This window comes from Pseudochaenichthys georgianus, chromosome 13, assembly GCF_902827115.2.
Source record: "Pseudochaenichthys georgianus chromosome 13, fPseGeo1.2, whole genome shotgun sequence".
NCBI lineage: Eukaryota > Metazoa > Chordata > Actinopteri > Perciformes > Channichthyidae > Pseudochaenichthys > Pseudochaenichthys georgianus.
The window spans coordinates 9,456,374-9,479,141 of NC_047515.1; the positions used below are offsets into that span (position 1 = coordinate 9,456,374).

The 22,768-nt window shown below is 42.1% G+C and overlaps 1 protein-coding gene across 1 annotated transcript; it reads right to left on the reverse strand.

Moving 5' to 3' along the window:
* Window positions 1-5,205: 5,205 nt before the first annotated feature.
* Window positions 5,206-7,764, reverse strand: LOC117457784 (variable charge X-linked protein 3B-like). Its single transcript, XM_034098011.1, has 5 exons — window positions 7,729-7,764; window positions 7,092-7,629; window positions 6,464-6,602; window positions 6,049-6,182; window positions 5,206-5,964 (listed from the first exon to the last, which is right to left on the reverse strand). Exons 2-5 carry the CDS (start codon window positions 7,609-7,611, stop codon window positions 5,903-5,905), a joined length of 855 nt encoding a protein of 284 aa, XP_033953902.1. The 5' UTR covers window positions 7,612-7,629; window positions 7,729-7,764; the 3' UTR covers window positions 5,206-5,902.
* Between the last annotated feature and the right edge of the window lie 15,004 nt (window positions 7,765-22,768).

Sequence of the window (22,768 nt, forward strand, 5' to 3'; positions counted from 1 at the left end):
TCAAAGTGTTCCTTCCAACGCCCTAACACTCAATCAGTTGAGGTCAACAACGTCCCATCCTTACTGTACACAGCTTGGATGGTTCCCTGCTTCCCCCTCCTGAGGTGTCGGAGAGTTTTCCAGAACAACTTTGGTGCCGCCTGAAAGTCCTTTTCCATGTCTTCTCCGAACTTCTCCCACACCCGCTGCTTTGCCTCGGCCACGGCTGAGGCTGCTGCCCTTCGGGCCTGTCGGTACCTTGCAACTGCCTCGGGAGTCCCCCGGGATAACAAATCCCTGAAGGCCTCCTTCTTCAGTCGGACGGCTTCCCTGACCACCGGTGTCCACCAGGAGGTTCGAGGGTTACCGCCCCTTGAGGCACATAAGACCTTGAGACCACGGCTCCCCGCCGCGGCTTCGGCAATAGAGGCTTTGAACACCGACCACTCTGGTTCAATGTCCCCAACCTCCACAGGAATGCCCGAAAAGCTCCGCTGGAGGTGTTAGTTGAAGGCCTCCTGAACTTGGGCCTCCTCCAGACGTTCCCAGTTCACCCGAACTACACGTTTGGGCTTACCAGGTCTATCCAGAGACTTCCCCCGCCACTCGACCCAACTCACCACCAGATGGTGATCAGTTGACAACTCCGCCCCTCTCTTTACCCGAGTGTCCAAAACATACGGCCTCAGGTCCGATGATACGATAACGAAATCGATCATGGACCTTCTGCCTAGGGTGCTCTGGTACCACGTACACTTATGAGCATCCTTATGTTCGAACATTGGTGTTTGTTATGGCCAATCCATGACTAGCACAGAAGTCCAGTAACAAACCACCACTCCGGTTCAGATCAGGGGGGCCGTTCCTCCCAATCACGCCCCTCCAAGTGTCTCCATCATTGCCCACATGTGCGTTGAAGTCTCCCAGCAAGATTAAAGAGTCCCCTTCAGGAGCCCCATACAGGACTCTTTCCAGGGTCTCCAAGAAGGCTGTATACTCTGAACTGCTGTTTGGTGCATAAGCACATACAACAGTCAGAGTTTTCCCCCCCATAACCCGCAGGCATAGGGAGGCGACCCTCTCGTTAACTGGGGTAAACTTCAACAACGAAGCACCCAACCGGGGATTTGTGAGTATCCCCACACCCGCCCTGTCTGGTCCGTCGAGACCCTCTGCTTTCACTGTCACCCTTCTGGCAGCGCACCCGACCCCATAGCTGTTTCCCGTAGGTGGTGGGCCCGGGGGACGGAGAAGCGGAGGTGTTGCCCACGTTGCCTTTTCGGGCTGTGCCCGGCCGGGCTCCGTGGCAAGCCCGGCCACCAGACGCTCGCTGACGAGTCCTCCTTCTGGGCCTGGCTCCAGAAGGGGACCCCGGGCTTCCTCCGGGCCGGGTATCATCACTTCTTTGGTTCAAAAGACCTCATGAAAGAACAACAATCTTAAATGTGAAATGTAATCAACACTTGAATCAGACCAGCTTTGATAACACTTTAATGCTTCATAATCAAACATATAATATTATTCTGAAATGGGCCAATCTGGATAATGAGTACTTTTACTTTTGGTATTTAAAGTATATTTTGATGCTGATACTTGGGTATTTTTACTTGAGTAACATTTGTAATGCAGGACTTTTACTGTAACAGAGTACTCCTATACTCTGGTACTTCTACTTTTACTTAAGTACAGATCTGAGAACTTCTCCCACCTCTGTTAATTGGTGACAAGATGATGGTGGGTATTGCCTAGCAGCCTTCTTGAACTCCTATGTCAAAGGTGAAATCTTGTTCCTTCCAATCCTACATCTTGTGTAGTACATTTGTCTGCTTATATCTCCTGGCTCCCTCTTGTTTTCTTTGTACTCCATGGCCCTGCGTTAGATGTTGTTCCCCATTCATTTAATAAACAAGATTTGCACATTTGGTTCCCCATTTCGACCACCTTTTGGAGAAATAACCAAGTTAGTTTTATTTCTAAATATTAGATATCAAATGTCTCAGGTCAGTGTGACATACAGAGCACTTTTATCCGTTTTAAGTCAAACACTCATAACCATTTGAATCTGATATAGTGCTTTTAACTTATGAGGACATGTTTACTTGGTCTATCTCAGAGAGCGCCAGATTTAGAGATTTTACCTGAAGGACCACTTGAGTTTGAAAAGGCGGGCACAGGTTCAAGTATTCAAATGTTGTTCATTACACCCTGATAATGTTGGGTTTTACAGCTACTTGCTTTCATAGAAAAATCACAAGGGCATTGGGAAAACTGCCTTAGTTTGGTAGACAACAACAACAACAACAACAACAACAACAACAACAACAATAATAACATATTAGACACAGATAAACATTGCCTATTAACTGTCCCTTCAATAATATGTCTTCTGAGATCTCCTTAGGTTATACTGAAATCTTCCGAAGGTATACAGAGACATCTCCTGGCAAAGCACATCAACAACATGGTGGGAGTGAAGAATGTTAATTGTGTTACAGTTTGATGCTAACACATGCTAACCTATTGCACTACAATCATGTTATATATGTGTGTTTCTGGTAAAGATAACATAAGTTGTTTGCCCTTGCCTAAAGTTTGATTTACAAAGACAAAAATCTATACTGGCTTTGATGTATTGTGGTTAGATTGTAGATTGATACAACCTGGCAGAGAAAAGCAACAGGGTCCTTAATAATGAAAACAAAAAACAACAACATTTTAAGCTTTTTTATTGTTAATCTGTGAGGTTTTCTTGTGAAATCATATTTGTCTGTCATATTTGTCAACATATGAGTCAAAGACTTTTCTCCCTTCCTTCACAGTTCTTTATTTTTTCACCCACAGTGAGCATACTACGCGGTGAGGAGAGCATTTTGACAGATGATGCAACATATTTGAAGGTCATTGTTCATTGTACAGTTTGAGTGCAAACATTCACAACGTAACTTCAAGGTGACATTTGAGTTGGCTCTACGGAACTATAATCAGGCTTTTTCAATCTGATAAAGTAAGTTTACTCTGTTCCAGTATATAAACAGGGACGACTAACAGTGAGTGCAGTACAGTGCTCACTCTCAGCCATGATGATCCCTGTTGTGCTCTCGACAGTCCTGCTGCTGCTGCTTCCTGGGACTCTGACTCAAAGTAAGCTTCAGGACAGTTTATAAAACTTTATCCAAAATAATTGTGATTACTTACATTTTAAATACATTTTCCTCTGTTTTATTTCAGGTTTTAGACAGGTTCCCATTGATGTGGTGGTGGAGAACAGCTTGTATGACATTAAACCTCTGACCTTCAGCACACATGTGGCTTACAGAGGGATCCTGCTGGGTGCGCTGAAGGGACTCATGGACACGAATGCAAACTTTAAGTATGATCGTAAAATCAGTTGTTGACTTTAGGAGGAACTCTAATAAACTCGGACAACCTTGACAGTGTTCCGATCCTCTGCCAGAGACTTATCTTGCGGTTGTTGTGGTTCATAGTAACAGCAGCTTTTTACAAATACTCCAAGTAACTTAATTGATAGTTGTCAATTGTTCTTCTGTTTGGTCCTGCAGGTTCACATACTCAGATAATCCAAACTTTGGCCCGTACCTGGAAAGTGTGAATGGGGTGGCTGGAAATGATAAAGACCATACATACTGGCAGCTAATGGTCAAGACTGCAGATGGTAAAGTCATAATACCGGACGTTGGTAAGTCTACCAGTCATATGTCTGTCGATTACCCTTTCTTTACTTTAAATCAGATTATAATACACTTTATGTCTCATTATTTTGTATAGGCATCGGATGTTACATTCCCAACGCCAATGAGCAAATCATTCTGACATTTTCGAAGTGGTGAAGATTCAGCAGCCACTGTTGGAATTGATTGTTGGACAATAAGTGATCAACCCCACAAAATGTTTCTGTATAAAATGCTTATATCATCCTAATAAAAATATTCATGTGTTGTCATTCCTTTTATTTCCTTTTTTTTGTTGGTTTTAATGTTTTTCAAAGGGAAATTAAAAAAGCTGTCAACGTGTTTTGACAAAAGGCCTATCAACTTTTTAGAGCACATTTTGTAATACAATGAGCATCACAAATGGAATTCCATTCAATTATCTCAAACATTTTGACCAACAATGTGATTCTACAGTAAGACATCTTTGGAAATGTCCCAAAAAATAAGTGTACCCTTTGTTTTATAGAGTTGGTGATTTTGTTATTCCATGTGTTAATGATGTGTCCCTTTATCTTGTCCTTTAATGGCATGAACAGCATTGCAGTATAAAGAGGACATCATTTCATTCACTTTCAGGTACATATTTGTATGTAGTGTCTCTACTGGGACATGTCTCCATGCTTTAATGTTCAAAAAGCTCTTTATTTATCTCATTCTGCCTGTGCTGCAGCACCTCTTTTCACCCTCTGTCTGAAACCAGAGTCCAGTCTGCTCTGATTGGTTAGCTGGCAGACTCTGTTGTGAATGGTCAACCGCTTAGAGATGTCCTGCCCCTTAGCCTATCAACATCAATCGGTAGAAGCGCTAGCCTATAGAAGCAAGAGTGTTACATAGTGATGTCATTATGCCCAAAAACCTATATAACACACCAAAGAAAGGGACAACCCAAAAAAGGGCCTCTTTAAAGAATAGTATAAATGCGTAACTAATACACTAGCATACGTTATCTATTCAAGAGCAATATATTGTTAAACATAGCATAACCAATGTCAAAATACTGACAGTTTATTTCATTACCTTTATTTTTCCTGTTTCTATGTTTCCTGATTCTACCTGCTTACAGTAGTAAGATTGTTGTCGGAGCGTCGATTGCATTTCTGTCAACATTTCTAAAAGTGAAGGAAGCCTCTTTACCTTATAGAATATAGATTTCTTACCCACCCCTGGAGGTTGAGTTTACACAACTTATATTAAATCAGCTGTTCCTCGTGTTTAAATTACCTTTGTGTGGCTGGTTGTACTATATGTGGTATTTTGATGATGGTTTGAGATTAAATGTTTAGTGGACAGTGTGTAAACAAGAATTTGTCCTGAAATAAATCAAAGCTCAATATAAGTTTTTAAAAGGATATAATATTATATGACCGAAAAACAGGAAGACCTTTTTGCTGTCATTTCGACAATAGAAAAACAGTATTGTCCAAAAATTACTTGAACAGTAGCATACAAATAGTATCAACGACACCAACATTATTATTCTTGAAACACTTGTGTCTTCTATGAACGAATAACTACATTTATTCTTGATTAATTAAGAAATAGAAACAGTCTTAACATTAACAAAGACTTACAGTAAGTAGACACAGATATTACATGCTGTTACACTTGCATCGTGTTCTGTTACTGACTCCTAAGACGGTTTCCTTAATTACCCAAACATTAACCAACAATTATATATCAGTATTGTGTTGCCACCTGTAAGTGGTGACCTTCATATTGTTTAGGAAATGTTGAACAGGATGAATGCCAACAATGGTGTGCATGATGTTTTCCTTGTTCTCAAACCTTTCTGGAAATGATGCTAATGTTGCAAATTACATAATACAATGGTATTCGTGCATGAGGGGAAAAGTTCTCATCACACAGATTTGAATGCTGTAAAGGATATTGTATTGTTTGTTTCCTGGTACAGAAAGATTCACACAAAGCATGTTCAAGTGGGTATAGTGTTATGTAATCGCACTGCCTCAGTAATAGGAAAGAAGAAATATTTGATTACAAGCAGAACATTTAAAGTGAAGGTGGATTCCCATGAGACCATCAAAAAGTCAAGACATCGTAATGCGAATCCCTCTCGTTTACATTAGGGGTTATGTATCAAGCTGTTATTTATATCTGAATGTATGAAATACATAATCATACAGTTGAATCTGGCTTTGATCTTATGATGATTTCCAGTGGCGTCGGATCCTTTAGTACTCCTTAAAATTCAGGATGATTTGGTCATTTTCACTTGGAATGAAAGCTCCAATACCTGCAAACAAAAATATGATATAAATTGATTTTGAATAAGATAGTGGAAGTTGACTTTAAAAAGACAAAAAGCAGCTTGACTCACCAACATTAAGTCTGATGGTTTCGTTGGCTTTTTTGACCAGCAGCTCCCAGTAAGTGCGGTCCTTTGTATTGCCTTTCAAACCATTCACACTCTGCAGATATGGGCCGTAGGTGGGATCCTCGGTGTAGGTGAACCTGCAGGGACGACAGGAGATATCTCAATGAAGGACATGGAATACACAACATCAAGCTGTTTAGATAATTGCTTTTGACAGAGAAAACAGTGGTGAGTTAAACATTTTATGGTGAAAAGTAAGAAGAGTCGTAGAAGTATGAAGGGGCAAACGACTCAAGTATCAGTGCTTCAAAATTGTGCTTAAGTACATTACTTGAGTGAATGTTCTTTGTTACATTCCAACACTGGTTATAATTAAAAAGGGGTCGATTCGTGCTTAAAGCTGATGTGATGATCTTACCTAAACCCTTTGTTTGTTTCCTGCAGTCTCCTCATTCCTTCCAGTAAGATTCCTCTGTCAACCACACACGTGCTGTAGGTCTTGTTGGGAGCGTCGGTTACAGAGTTTGACACCAGGATGCTGAAGGGAGTTACACAATCTGGAAAGAAATGAAGTCATAGTTAATACATAATCTAAAAAGAGAATAAAGAACATACAGGAATACAACATGTATTGTTTTTAATGGCCAGAATCAGAAACCCTAACCCTACTTCCGGTATCAAGGAAATATCTATACAGCAGCAGAAGTAAAGTGCAGATGAAAAAAAAGGAAAAAGATTAGATTTATATATTCAATACAAAGGCAAGCTCATGTTATAACAAATACAAGCAAATGAGCAAAAACAAATACTTAACAAGGATAAAAGATTTAAAAAGTAAATCAATATATAAAAGTATCGAGACGGAAACGTTAACAAATTGTAAAGTAATAAAGTGTTAACTGCATATAATAAGTGTATAAAGAAGTGGTATTGCACAAACTTTTATATTGACAGGAACTGTTATTGCACATCAGTGATATTCAAGTATTTGTTGATGTGGTCCTTTTAATAAAAACATGACCAATTATTTTTTCTGCAGCTCTTACTTGGAGTTGGTGCAACTTCATCTGAAATGCTTTCAGCTGGAATGCTTTCATCTGGAATGCTTTCATCTGAATTGCTTTCATCTGGAATGCTTTCATCTGAATCACTTTCAGGAGAAATGCTTTCATCTGAATTACTTTCATCTGGAATGCTTTCATCTGAATCACTTTCAGGTGAAATGCTTTCATCTGGAATGCTTTCATCTGAATCACTTTCAGGTGAAATGCTTTCATCTGGAATGCTTTCATCTGAATCACTTTCAGGTGAAATGCTTTCATCTGAATTACTTTCATCTGGAATGCTTTCATCTGAATCACTTTCAGGTGAAATGCTTTCAGCTGAAAGCATTTCAGCTAGAATGCTTTCATCTGAATTACTTTCATCTGGAATGCTTTCATCTGAATTGCTTTCAGCTGGAATGCTTTCAGCTGGATCACTTTTAGGTGAGTCCTTTCTTGCTGGGGCCCCAGGAAGCAGCACCAGCAGCAGCAGAGCCACAGAGAGGAAAGCACGGTTCATCATTCTGATGTCGGACTAAACCTGAGAAATAATGCAAATATCATTACAAATGCCAATATTTCCCCCAAAAACAGAACCACCTTGTGTCAAACAGTCACAACTATCTCTACTGTAACATACCTGTAGGAGTTCTCTGAATCTTTCTGAAGAAGCTCCTGCTTAGTCGTGATGGAGGGACTCTTGGTCAGTATCATTTATAGTGCTCTTCCACACCTCCCATTATACTGAAACAACCAATCACCACCTATCAGGCTGATATCCAGCTGAGTCATTATACATTTCAAAATGTTCTCACAGTCACAAGACAATATGTACAATCATGAACAATAGCCACATTCAGAGACAGTGACACGTCATCAGGAAATACAAATCTCCTCCTTGTTTGTTGAAAACACAGTGATGTGTACGTGTGTGTGAACCAGATTATGATTATTGCAGAAATGTATCATTAAGTCTCATTTAAGTATCACTGTAACTTCCTTCTCTGGTTTGATTTTCCCAGTTTGAATTCACATCTCGCTACTAAATATTCACTTCCCATTGTTAGGATTGATATTAGGGTTGTAATTAGTATGCAAGTTGTGCCCGCCTGGCCAACATTTCTATAGCCTGTACTGTTAATTGCCTATGCAGTATTACCCGTCTGGCCAACACTTCAATAGCCTGTAATAGCCAAAACTTACCAAAGAGGTTGCTTTTGTGTGGAAGTTCCTCCACAATGATCAGTTCAGAATCAGAAACAGGTTTATTTTCAAGTAGGTTAACACCACACATATAAGGAATTTATTATTTTTTTGGAAAACTATAAACACATTTATCAGTTAATTAGTTACAACAATTCATTTAACTCTTCTCTGGTTTTGGCAGAAACAGTTATTTCTGAAATGTGTTGGGACACTTGGATGTATCCCTTTTAGTATGATAATTAGCCTGTTATCATTAGCCAGACAGCATTGTGTGACTTGTTGAACTGGTTCACCTGCATGTGTGGGTGTAGGTATTTCTTTTATTATGATAATAGGTTAAGTCAGAAATGGCTGGAGTCCGTATGTATTGGGAGACTGACACACGGTACCCCCCTGTTTCTGATGTGATGGCACGCAACAGATTCCAATATCTGTTGACATCATTACTGTGGCGTTTGGATTCTTGGACCCCAAAGCAGAGACAGACACAAGTAAAGTTCAAGGTGTTTAATTAATAATACTAGGCCATGGCAGGTACTGTCGACAGGGAGCTGGCTGGTAGCAGAAAGGTCCAAAAAGAAACAGAAGGAAAACGTTCTTGGCCAAAAACTCAAAAAGTTGCACAAAAACTGCAAAGAGAAACAAAAACTTGGCTTGGGCTGTAGAGAAGCACTCTGGATCGACAAACAGCATATACTACTCTGGCAGAGTAGTGAGGTGAGGGCCAGGCTCTTAAAGAGAGGGTTGATTAGGGAAGTGAGAACAGGTGTGCCTCATCTGCAGCCAGGAGAATACCAGCCACGCCCCCTGTCACACTGACACCAGTCCTGCAGAGAAGGAGAGAAAGAGCAGAGAGAGGGAAAAGAACAGAAAACAACACAACAACCTAAAACCCCATGCATAAACATAACAATTACATTTAGTTAACAACTTGACAGTGTCAGAGATGGAAAAGAAAGACACACTCTGGAAACTCAGACCCTGGCTTGATACATTCAGAGAGAAATGCCTGCAGGTGGTACCAGAAGAACACAACTCTGTGGATGAGATGATGATTCCTTTCAAGGGGAAATTCAACAGCATCAAGCAATACATGCGACGCAAGCCACACCCAGGGGGTTCAAAGTGTGGGTGAGAACTGGAATCATCCATGCGTCATCAGGCTTGTGTGAGCCAGGATATGATCATCCATGCATTATCATACGCACAGCATTCTCATGATAAAACTCCCAATATGATATTGATATGACACCATCTTATGTTAAAACCCCACGTACATTTCATGCACTTACAGCCTGTTTCATATATTCACTCATCAAATCTGGACTGGATTATCCCAGAGAGTCTAAAGATTCTTTATAACACAGTTTGAGATTTGTGAAACCTTTATTCTATTTGTGAAAATACAAACACAGGTGGAAGGCTGAGGTTGCTGCAGCAGGCCAGGATCAGAATCAGAGAGTGAACCTCCCAGCTGGGCAAGCCTTTATGCCTTCTTGTATTTTCACAAACAGAATAAAGGTTTCACAAATCTCAAACTGTGTTATAAAGAATCTTTAGACTATGTGGGACAATCCAGTCCAGATTTGATGAGTGTAGGTCTAGTGGTTTTAGATCAGGACCTGGGGCCTCATTTATAAGGCCCCAGGTACAGAAATGTTCCGACATTTTCCGATTCACCAAACAATGCGTACCGGCGAGGAAAGTGCGTACATCACTTCCTACGCCGGTTTCCCTTTATACATCACAATCGACTCGAAATGCGGTGCAGCTTTTGCGGACTTCACGTAACGCCCATATTTGCCTATAAATAGTCAAAGAAACGCCCATTCATTCATTCATTCATTGGCTGAAGTCGAATAGTCCATTTAGCTTAGGAACCTTCCTAAAGGAGTGAAATGACCCAGAAGTCCCTCAGTGGCAGCCATGATAAGTGCCGTTCGAATTCTCTAGAATGATGAGAATGATAGGAAAGGAGGTTTCAAACTTCCTTTATAACCTCCTTTAGCTTAGGAACCACTGGACCTCCCTAACCGACAGGAGAAGCGAAAATGCTGCCCCACAATGCCTTGCAGCCGCAGCATTTGCCGTCACTCAACAGTCGGCCGTTCACGGAAACAACCGATTATGACCGAGAAATGATATCATGAAAGTTAAGTGATTTTTAAACTATCCGACTGCAGCCATTGTGTCTGACTTTATGAAGAAAATCGCAGGAAATGACGACAGAACAGCTGAAAAAGACATCTCACACCGTGCAAGATTTTGGTTATTTTGGGGAGGTGGAGATAAATCATATTGTTTGGTGGATGCAGTTTGAACCAGTAGCAGCATGGAGGTCGGATCATCGCCAAAATAAATAAATAAGTGGTCCGAAAAAGGTTAATGACAAAAAGAATACACATAGCCTTCCTCAGGCAGTGTGTTTGTACCGGTGACAGGAGACACGCCCCCTTGATGAGAAACTGTAAGAAATGATCGGGGAATCCTTCCGGAGTGGAGTCATGACGACTGGATCTGAATTATGTTTTCGTATTTGGTGGTTTGTGTCCCAGCTGTCGATCAGCTGTGCGCAGCGTCTCCACTGCAGCCTGTGCATCTCAACACCCCCCCTCCCCGCAGCAACTCTATATCCACCAGTTAGAGGAAATACAACTAATGTGTTGTGTTATATTAGCTGTACAATTTACTACATATGGTGTTGTTAGTTTCCATACCTCCTGTGTTTTATGAGCGACTTATCAAGTCTTAGCAAATGGCATAAAACATGATTAAACATGATAGTATATAAAACCATGCTCGTACAACCTATAGAAATGCAAAACCGCATCATTTATGAGAAAACATGTCATAACATTAACACAACATATTCAAGGTGGTTTTAAATAACATATTTATATATTGTAGTGGCTATTTGTCAACAACAACAACAACGTTTCAAAAGGCCACTGAGGCACCAGGCACAGTGGACCTTACGCAGATCAGGAGCCGGTAATTAATCCATTGTCCAGACAAGGCATCGATGTTCTCATTCATAACACTCCGTTCGATGTCTCACTATGGGATGCGCCTCATCGCGGAGCAAACAGAAGCATCAATCTCATTACGCCAATCCTGATTGGCTGGTGATCTTGACGTCAGCGTCAGGGAATTCACCCCCTATAGAGAGGCGAAGTCACGCCCATCTACTTCCGGCCCATGGGACCCCGGAAGCGAAAAATGTACATTGAATTCAATGGAGAGAGAACACGTATCTTTTGATCCCGTTTGAATTGTGCCACGAACTACACATATGATGTTTGTCAATCTTAAACAATAAGTTCCATGTCAAAAAAGTCACATTTTGTCGTAAAACTGTTGAAATATAAGACTATGAAAAATACGCGACTACAAAGACTACAAATCCCAAATCCCATTCTGGCTCGCGTAAGTGATGTCACAGGCGATAATGCTCCAAATGGTTGCGACTCGTAATTAAAGCGAAGAAGAAGAAGAAGAAGAAGAAGAAGAAGAAGAAGAAGAAGAAGAAGAAGAAGAAGAAGAAGAAGAAGAAGAAGAAGAAGATCTCATAACCGATTTATTCCCTCCAATAAATAAGAGATTGCTAAAAATAAATTCACTTTTACAAGATGCCTGTGTGCTTTGTACCAGGTTGTAATCACATAAGTGATCATACCACTTGCTCGTTCTATCGATTCCCGTCTGATGAAAGGACCAGGAGTCGCCGGATCAGACATATCAGGTAATACACATGTTGTGCATGGAACACAGTCAAGTTAGCTACCTAGCTAGTAGCGACGAGTAGCGACGAGTAGCGAGCACGTTAGTTAGCATTACATTACTTTAGTAATGGTAGCCTTACCATGAAATTATTATTTTATTACATGAAGTAAACTAAAGCAAACAGATATTGTTCTAAACTGTATTAAAGTAAACAGGTATTATCTTGAACTGTATTGAAGTGAACATGTATTATTTGGGACTGTTTTAAAGTAATCCTATATATATAAACCTTCTTACATACACTTTCCCAGACACCCTGACACACACACACACACTACACTCCCTGACCAAGATATCAACACACACACACATACACTTTCCCAGACACCCTGACACACACAATACACTCCCTGACCAACACACACACACACACACACACACACACACACACACACACACACACACACACACACACACACACACACACACACACACACACACACACACACACACACACACACACACACACACCACACACACACACACACACACACACACACACACACACACACACTTAATCTTACCAACACACACACATGTCCTTTTCAAGGTTCTTTTTGGGGCCAATATAATCTCAAGTACTGATAGCTTTGCATGATATTCTTCTGGACGTGTTTCATTGTGATGACAGTAAGGGTGAGTCAATCTGTTTGTTGGAAAGACAGTAGTTGAGTGATTACTGAGAGAAAATTATTAGAAGAGATAATTATTCAAAGTGTTGTTACTTTAAAGTGTTGTTAGTTACTGACCTTTTTTACTTTTATTTCCTTTCCCTCACCTGTAACTGCTGAGACCCTGAGGAACATGCACACTGGACTGACCTGCCCTGGCAACCTGATTTCCACTGTACGTAATAGTATTTGGTTATGGTATATTATTTATATACTTCAAAGGCACAATGCACCCCCCAGAGACACACGTGTATTGAGTGTGATATTTTGCATAGGTCAAGTGAAATCATCTTTACACACTAGAAAACTGTAGGAGCGGCAACTTGTTTTGAAATTGAATTTTTAATATCCGATAATAAAGTTGTTCTGTTTTCTTTATTCTTCTCTCTTCCCAGCTCCATCCATCACCGATGCTCTGTTCCTGCAGGTCCTACTTGCTAATCAATGCTTTATTTTTTTACACAATTACAAATAAAGTCAATGTATTGTATGACATGAAGTTGTGCTTCATTCGGAGTCAATAATACATTAATTCTGCCTTCAACTACACAATGACTGTGGACTGCACCGACATCCATGTAGCTGCCCCCCAGTAAGATGAACCAAGCAAAGAGGGTCGCCATCATGCCCAGGGACATCCAGCTGGCCCGCCGCATCCGCGGAGAGAGGGCTTAGACTGACCCGAGACCAGCACACCCAAATACAACGGCTCTTTTAAGAGCCACCTACAGTTTCAAAGAGTTGCAATCCTACGTTATTATAATGATTAAACTGGTTCATGTATCACTTGACGTGATGAATGAAAGAAATGAGTGAGGTAGTGGTTTACTGAAGTTACAAAGACATTAATATATGAGTAACAGGTCAGTGTAAACACAAGCTTCTGTCAATTATGGATCATTCAAACTATATACAAATAATATGTAATAACGTTCTAAAATAAGTATTCGGTATATTCCTTGATAGCTTTTGGAGAAGGTTGTTTTTAAGTTTACTAAAATCTATCGTTTCAACTGTTTCACTTTATAAAAAGGAACAGGTGAGTAGAGCATTATTGAGTTTCTTATTCTGTCAGTAAATAATCCAGATGAAATGTTTATCATTATTTTAGTCAACCCTAAACAAATTGATTGTACCTTTTTAATAATGACCTTACATGGGCGCCAAAGTTAAATTAACTTCAGAAAATCAAATCAATTCATTTCTCCAACAGTCAACTATTTTCATAAAGAATATATATATTTTTCAAAGTCAACTTTATTGTCAATCTTACTCAGTTTGTGTTTATAGACAGAGAGATCAAAAAGACTTTTAAATCAAATAAAATTATACAATTTACAGATATGTATACAAACATATATATATATATATATATATATATATATATCCTATATACACCATCATGTATAATGATGGTGGACACTTCACTGTCTGGATGGCAGCTTGCTGGTCTCTGCTCAGTCGCATTGAGGCAAGCATTGCCTCAAGCATTGCCTCAAGCCCCCCACCCCCATGCCCCTTCACCAGCTCCGGCACGGTGACAATGGCCTGATGTTGAGGCCGCGGCTCTGGCTCAGGTGACAAAAGCCATGCCATGCCACACTGTGCGCCCCTCAGTGCAGACCTGAACCAGTCTACATCCTGAGTGGCGATGTCTCTGGCCAGTGGGTTGTATGTCTCCTCTCACTGTTGGTAAAGTTGAGACACCGGCTGGACTACTTTGGAAGTGCCAGGCTTCCTCCACTGGCACTCCACATCTGTGGAGCTGATCTGCCACATGGCACATATTGCCAATGCTGCAGCGTGGCTGCATTTGTACATCCCCCGTGCACAATCACAGACAGCGCTCTGCATCGCGCCATCGTCTCCCATGCAGATCTGTACAAATAAAGTAAGTACCATGTTTGTTAGCATGCTATAATAGATTGAATGAGCAATAATACAAGGATGGTCCGGATCTGGGGGTGGGAGGGGTTATTTTTCCATAGTTTTGTCCTCTTGTCTGATTGTTGTTATTGTTTGTTTTTTCTGTATTTTTTGTAATTTGTGTTGTACTGGTTGTGATTGTACATTGTATTTTTCTAAATGTGTATGAATATATTTTTGAAAAACATTTGATCAACAATAAAAAAGGACTTGGTCAGGATCTAGACTCAGTGTGTAGTTTATTAATTAATCAATGCTCTCTACATTAGGAAAACACATACCAGTGTACCAGAGGGAGTCACACACAGCTGTGCCTAGATAACCAAACAAATTGACAAGATAACCAAAACCCTTGAATCTACACACAGCAAATAAACTCAAATGACACAACGAGATGTAAAAGGAGATCACACATACAGTATAGTCGATATAAAACTGGCCGCTTCAATCTGAAGAGAAACTAAAACAAAACACGGGAGTGTACCTTGTTCTTGTGAACACTAATGTTATCCACAGCATACACAGAGACCACGAAGTTCTTAAGGAGAAAACTAGTTCCTAAAACAAAACACGTTAGTGTACCTTGTTAGCTAATGTTAGCTAGCCTAGCTGACATTAACGTTACACATTGCACTCATATTACTCACCGAAACCTTGTAAAGCCGGTCCCGCTGCTCTTACAGAACCGACTAACCCCCCTTTCGTGTATGTACAGCTCTCAACGTGTCCAGACTTGTAGTGATGTTCACCTCGTTTTATACTTTTATTCTCATTCTGAAAGAAACAGGTGAAATTTGCTAACGTGACGGCCGTCTTTGTGATGGTGACGCGTATTGTGCGAGACTAGAGACCTGTAGTTCACTCAGCGGTTTCACACAAAAAAATGTGTAACTTCACAGTTTTACGACACATTTTTATTTTTTTGACTTGCAAAATATTCTTTTAAATTGACAAACATCATATGTGTCATTCGTGGCACAATTCAAACGGGATCAAAAGATAACCTTTCTCTCTCCATTGACTTCAATGTATAATTTTACGCTTCCGGGGTCCCATGGAGGCTCCCGGAAAGGGAGGGACTTCGCCTCTCTATAAGTAGCTTGCGCCACGACGCATGCGTCATTCAAACACCTCTTCTCGCTCAGAGCACATCTCTATAGTAGCCGGACAAGTTTAACGGTGCATTATTGCATACTTTTTATTGACAGTTTTGCATTTGGAGAGGCAGGGTGACAACGGAAAGCTTGGTAGCCTATTACTTATTAAGAACAGTGTATGGAAAAAGTGATGTGTGTTAGAACAAAACAAAGTCAAATGAATGAGAATGAGAACAAAGAGGGTTAGGGTTAGTGCTGCGTACCGGCAAGCCGAACCGGTACTGGACTTGTAAAAAGTTTCGGTTCAAGTCCGGTTAAAACCGGAACGTCGGGAACCGGTACTTGGACTCGCAAAAAAACTAGCACTTACGTATATTCTGGTGTCTGTTGTTATTTAAACATTCCCTGATAAACGTTATTCAGCGTCAATAAATGAGTGCTAATCCCAGTGTGCTCAGTGTACAACATCACATGTCATTTCACCTTCGATTCACGGTTTGAAAACGTAGCCTTTCGCCACATGCTAATGCTAACCGGAAGTGAAGAATTTTCAGAATAAAAGTATTAGTTAAGTTAATAGTGTGAACTTCCGTTTTATTCAGAATAAAACTGATTTAAATTAAATAGTGTATTTAATTCAAAATTACGCCATATCAACATTGATTTTAATTTCTAACAGTATGTATGTACATCACTATGTATGTAGTATGTACTGTATAATGTACACATGTAGAGTTGTAGAAAATGTACAGACAGTACACTCTGACTGTACAGTCACTACAGTTTAGCCTATACTGTATAGTAGGTGTGTAACAGTGTAATGCGTATAGTCTACTCTACACTCTACCTTTCAGCAACGTTTTAGGGATTTAGGCTCAGTCAGCTCAGGGACTGTTTGGTTACTTTAGTTTGGTAAATGAAATAAATGTTTGAACTTTGTAGTAGTTCACTGTAGTTGCTGTCATAAGTCATTTGTAGACTAAGTGGCAAAAAGTGTTTTTTCTACATTTGTACTTTGTAGAGAAATGTGGACACAAGTTAGATGGGAGCACAATAAACCTGATGAGTTTGAATTTGAGTTGATTATTGTTAATTTTAAATTGATAATTAGCTCACAATAAGTTCACTTTAGTTACTCACACAACTTGACACAAGCCATGGGTTCAGGTCCGGACTTATAAGTCCGGACCTGAACCTGAACCTCTGGACTTGAGTCCGGACCTGAACCTGAATGTGAGTCCAGGTACGCAGCACTAGTTAGGGTTCAACAGAAAATGATTAATTCAGCCAAAAAACACAATTTTTATTAATCTAAAGTGTAAAACAATCTTCAACACAGACCAAATTAGTGCCCTTGGACAACAAAATATATGGTGGGGCAAAGAAACAATAAATTAAATTGAGAGAGTGGGAGACTGAAAATGATTACTATGATAAATATTCAAACTATTTACAAAACTATTTACAGAAGCTCCTGTTGAACCATGGTTCAACAGAGCAACAAAAACAGGTTTGTCAACAATACAAATTAAAATGACGAGGCCACTTTGCCAGGGGGAGGTGATCCAGCGACGAGACAATAAAGCAATTCATATTAAGTTCTGTTGAGACACCACAGGAAATAAAACCTTCCAAGCGATGACCTCTCCTCACCTTTCACCTGTATTTCCTCAGGAGACTCAGGTCCTTCAACGTCTGCAGCACAATAAGCACCCACCCACAATTGTTGTTCGCACAAGCATAATTGTGCGAACAACAATTGTGGGTGGGGGCATTTTACAAATATTTACAAACAACTATTTACAAAAAAGCAACTATTTACAAAAAAGCAATACAGAACTCTAGTCTAGGGCATCCAGGGGCCTAATCATTTTGAAAAAAACAAGAAGGTTCCTTTGTGAAAGGGACATCCTCTTCATCTGTTTCCTGGGCCCTAAAAAGCAGAGCAAGAATAGGAACAGTGGTGAATAAAGGGAGAGAATACAGTTGGGAGCAGACTGAACAGAGGACATAGCAATATTCATGTTAAAATGTTTGCACAATAAATATTATGGCACTTTCGTTTATATTGCATTTTAATAGATCAGTTGTCATACATAGCATTTGGGTGCTCTAATCGATCCGAGTGATACGATGGACTCGTAAGAACTCAGATGCTCGATTCTGTTGCTTGGTAATACTCTTTATTGAATAGAAACCAAAGCTTTCAATTATACTTCTAGGTTCTACTAGGACTCTCCATGGAATCACTAGGATCTACTAGGTACTGCAATATACATCTCTGGCAAACAGGCATGGATCTAATGATAACACAAGACGAACCAACACCAGACAAAGGGAGAGAAGGACTAAATATACACATTAGGTAATGGGGCACAGGTGGACACAATCAGGGGCGGGAACAACAATCAGTCTATCAGGTGCCACACGGACAGGAAGTGCCGACACCTGGAGAGAGAGAGAGTATAGTAATTATCAACAGACCGATAGACAAGACACTAAAACACAACAGCTAACAGCATACTAGCACTAAACCCTGACAGTACCCCCCCTTTTACGGACGGCTCCAGACGTCCCTGAATAGTGAGACCGTAGTCTGTCAAAATCTGTGATAAGGGACTTGTCGACAATGAAGCTGCCCGGGATCCAGCATCTTTCCTCTATTCCATACCCTACCCAGTCGACCAGGAACTGCCTCCCTCTACCCCGCTTTCTTTCTGACAGAATCTTTTTTACTGTATAGACGATACCTCCGTCGATGACCCGGGGAGGTGGAGGTGGTGTGGAGGGGGGAACCAGTCTGCTCTCTAAAACTGGTTTCAGCTTGCTGACATGGAACGTGGGGTGGACCTTGAGGGACTTTGGGAGACATAGGCGAACAGCAACAGGATTAATAACTTTTGAAATGGGATATGGACCAACGAACCGAGGAGCCAGTTTCCTGGAGGGGACGTGCAGAGGAAGATCTTTGGTGGACAACCACACTCGTTGACCGACCTTGTATCTAGGAGATGGACGTCGCTTTCGGTCAGCCAACCTCTTCATGCCGGTCGCACTTCTCTGCAGCATCTGGCGAACTCCCTTCCATACCCGGCGACAGCGGCGAACCAGAGAATGTGCTGATGGTACGATAACTTCCTGCTCGAGCTCCGGGAACAATGGAGGCTGGTATCCATGGACACATTGGAAAGGAGAGATCCCGGTGGCTGATGTGGGTAAGGTGTTGCGTGCATACTCAACCCAAATCAGATGTTTGCTCCAGGTGGTAGGTTTCTGGGACACCAGGCATCTCAAACAGGTCTCATTTTCTTGGTTCATCCTCTCCGCTTGGCCGTTTGACTGGGGATGGTATCCGCACGTCAGACTCACAGTGGCTTGGATCAGGCGACAAAACTCCCTCCAGAAACGTGAAACGAATTGTGGGCCTCGGTCTGAAACGACATCGTTTGGGAAACCATGGATACGGAAAACATGGGACAACATGGCCTGTGCTGTTTCTCTGGCCGTAGGCAATTTGGACATGGGGATGAGGTGTACCATCTTGGAAAAACGATCAATGACTGTGAGTACTGTGGTGTAACCTGCCGAAGGTGGAAATCCTGTCACAAAGTCCAACGCAATGTGCGACCATGGTCTGTTGGGAATGGGCAGAGGTCGGAGAAGACCTGCCACAGCTTGACGAGACGTCTTGTTCCTAGCACACACCGGACATGCTGCCACATATTCTGCCACATCTTTCCCCATAGCAGGCCACCAGAATCTGTGTTTCACCATAAAGAGGGTCCTCTTGGTTCCAGGATGGCAGGAAAGAACAGATGTATGGGCCCAATGAATCACCTTAGAACGAAGTGTCCCTGGAACAAACAGGCGATTCTGAGGACACCCTTTAGGAACAGGATTCCCGCTGTTAGCCTGTTTGACCTTGGCTTCAATGGGCCAGGTCACACTCCCTATCACTCGGTCTGGCCGCAGAATGGGGTCTGGACTCTTGGGGGATGGCTCAGGATCATACATTCTGGAGAGTGCATCAGGCTTTCCATTCTGTGAACCAGGTCGATATGACAGAGTGAACCTAAATCTATTAAAGAACAAAGCCCATCTGGCCTGCCTAGAGTTCAGACGTTTGACCTTCCTGATGTATTGCAGGTTTTTGTGATCCGTCCAGACCAGGAAATCCTGCTCCGCTCCCTCCAACCAGTGCCGCCACTCCTCCAAAGCAATCTTCACCGCCAACAGTTCCCGATTTCCCACGTCGTAATTCCTCTCGGCAGAAGATAGCTTACGGGAGAGATAAGCACACGGATGAAGTTTGTTGTCCCCCGCTGATATCTGGGACAGTATTGCTCCAACGCCGTCGTTGGAGGCGTCCACTTCCACCACAAACTGTCGGTGGCGATCAGGTACAGTCAGGATGGGAGCTGTGGTGAACCTCCTCTTCAGTTCCAGGAAAGATTTCTCTGCCTGTGAATTCCACACAAACTGAACATGGGGAGAGGTAAGGGCATGGAGAGGAGAGGCAATAGCACTGAAATTGCGTATGAAACGTCTGTAAAAGTTAGCAAACCCCAAAAATTGCTGAACTTTCTTTCTATTGTCTGGTGTTGGCCAATTAACCACGTCACTGACCTTAGCTGGGTCCATTTCCACTTTGTTAGGGGAAATCACAAAGCCCAAAAATGACACTGAGTTGACATGAAACTCACATTTTTCGGCCTTCACAAACAAATGGTTAGCCAGGAGTCTCTGAAGAACAAGATGCACATGGTTAACATGAGTTTTCTCATCTGGAGAAAAGATGAGAATATCATCGAGATACCCAAAACAGAAAACATTCAGGAAATCTCGTAACACATCATTAATGAGGGCTTGGAAAACAGCAGGTGCATTACAAAGTCCAAAAGGCATCACCAAATATTCGTAATGTCCCGTCGGTGTATTGAAACCTGTTTTCCACTCATCGCCCTCCCGGATGCGCACAAGGTGATAAGCATTCCTTAAGTCAAGCTTGGTGAATATCTTAGCTCCCTGTAACAGTTCGAATGCTGTAGAGATGAGTGGAAGGGGATATCTGTTCTTAACTATGATCTGATTTAGCGGACTGTAGTCAATACAGGGCCTCAATGTCCCGTCCTTTTTCCCCACGAAAAAGAAACCTGCCGCTGCTGGGGATGAAGATGTCCGAATCAAACCAGCTTTGAGTGAAGAATCGATATATTCCTTCATGGCCTCCCTTTCTGGCCCAGAAAGTGAGTACAACCGTCCCTTGGGAATAGTAGAGCCTGACAGAAGGTCTATGGGGCAATCGTACGGTCTATGGGGTGGCAAAGAAGTAGCTCGTGTTTTATTAAACACCTCCTTGATATCTAAATAACACGCCGGAATTTTAGCCAAATCAGGAAAGTCAGAAGGCTTAGAAAAAGTGTCAATGTTATTGCCTGACCCCTGCTTAGAGTTACTATGCAATTTACTCAACCCTGTTTTACTGGTTAAACATGAACGAGAGCACTCAACTCCCCACCCTTTAACCTTTCCTGTCTGCCAGTCAATGTGAGGGTTGTGTTTAACAAGCCAGGGGTACCCCAAAATGATAGGATGTTGAGCAGAGTTAAATAAATGAAAACTTATTTGCTCACGATGTTCCTGATCTATGACTAATACCATGGGCTCCGTGCGATGAGTAATAGTACATAAAAGGCGGCCGTCCAAAGCACTAGCCTCTAAGGGTTGATCTAAAAGAACGACCTTTAAGTTTAAACTTTTAGCCAACTCCCAGTCTAACAAACTCTCATCAGCCCCAGAATCGACTAATGCATCCTGAGTCATAGTATTATCACCAAGTTTGATTTGTACCTGCATTAATTTTCTGACTGGAGAGTCGAAGGAAGTCACTCGGCTCACCAGCGTCCTCCTTCCCGCTGATGAGCCCGATCTTTTACCGAACAGGCTGCCGAAACATGACCCTGCTGGCCGCAGTAGAAGCATCGCCGTTCCCGTAGACGGCGCTGACGCTCCTCCGGAGTGAGTCTGGCTCTACCGAGCTGCATCGGTTCCTCCGCGGCGATAGGGGGCGCTGGTCGCTCTGGAGATGAAGACTGGGAATTCCTCTGCCAAGCGTAGTATTCCCTCGGTAATTCCTGTCTGAAAGGTGGAGTGGATCCTGTATTCCTTCCTTTCTCCCGCTCTCTTTCAGCTAGACGTTGATCAACCCGGATAGCCATGGCGATGAGCGAGTCCACATCTTCAGGCAGCTGTAATGGAGCCAACTGATCCTTTATGGGATCCGATAATCCATGCAGGAAGGCATCAAAGAGAGCCGCTGAGTTCCACCCACTCTCCGCTGCCAAAGTACGGAACTCGATTGCGTAATCCATCACTCTCCTCTGCCGCTGCTTAATGTTCACCAGGGCTCTCGCTGCCTCTCTCCCGGGTGATGTCAGATCAAAAATCTTGCTCATGGTCTCCAAAAACAGTCTTACTGACTGACAAACAGGCGAGTTCCGGGACCACTCCGCTGTTGCCCAGGCTTCCGCTCTCCCCGTCAGATGAGAAACAATAAAAGCTATTTTAGCTTAATCGGTGGGAAATGCTGCGGGCTGGTGTTTGAAGTGGAGATCGCACTGCACCAGGAAAGGACGACAGTTTCCAGATTCTCCGGAGAATTTCTCTGGCGAAGCGAGGCGGATCGTAGGAGAATGTACGGGGACTTGGACGGGAATATCAGCAGACCCGACCCCCGCTGGACCGGAAAACTGTGCCGCAGGAACACCAGGATTTGCCACGAGATGAGTGAGTACTTCCCGCATCTTCTCAGCCAGTAGGTTTATTTCCGTTGACACAGTAGCTTGAAGGTTGTCTTGACGAACATTCAAACTCTGGACCCCTTGGTTAATTGCTGACAGCTGTTCCTCATGCTGATGAAGGAGTCTACCCTGCACCTGCAGGGCCGTTTTTAGCGTTGTAGAATCGGCTGAGTCCATCTTGTTAGGTTGGTTCGTTC

What these genes read in the sequence shown, in the direction of transcription:
- LOC117457784 (XM_034098011.1), bottom strand. Translation starts at nt 7,611, where the DNA reads ATGATGAACCGTGCTTTCCTCTCTGTGGCTCTGCTGCTGCTGGTGCTG. An exon ending in GAAACAAACAAAGGGTTTAG is followed by an intron (nt 6,183 to 6,463) that starts GTAAGATCATCA and finishes TCGTCCCTGCAG; the next exon opens with GTTCACCTACACCGAGGATC. An exon ending in AACCATCAGACTTAATGTTG is followed by an intron (nt 5,965 to 6,048) that starts GTGAGTCAAGCT and finishes TTTTGTTTGCAG; the next exon opens with GTATTGGAGCTTTCATTCCA.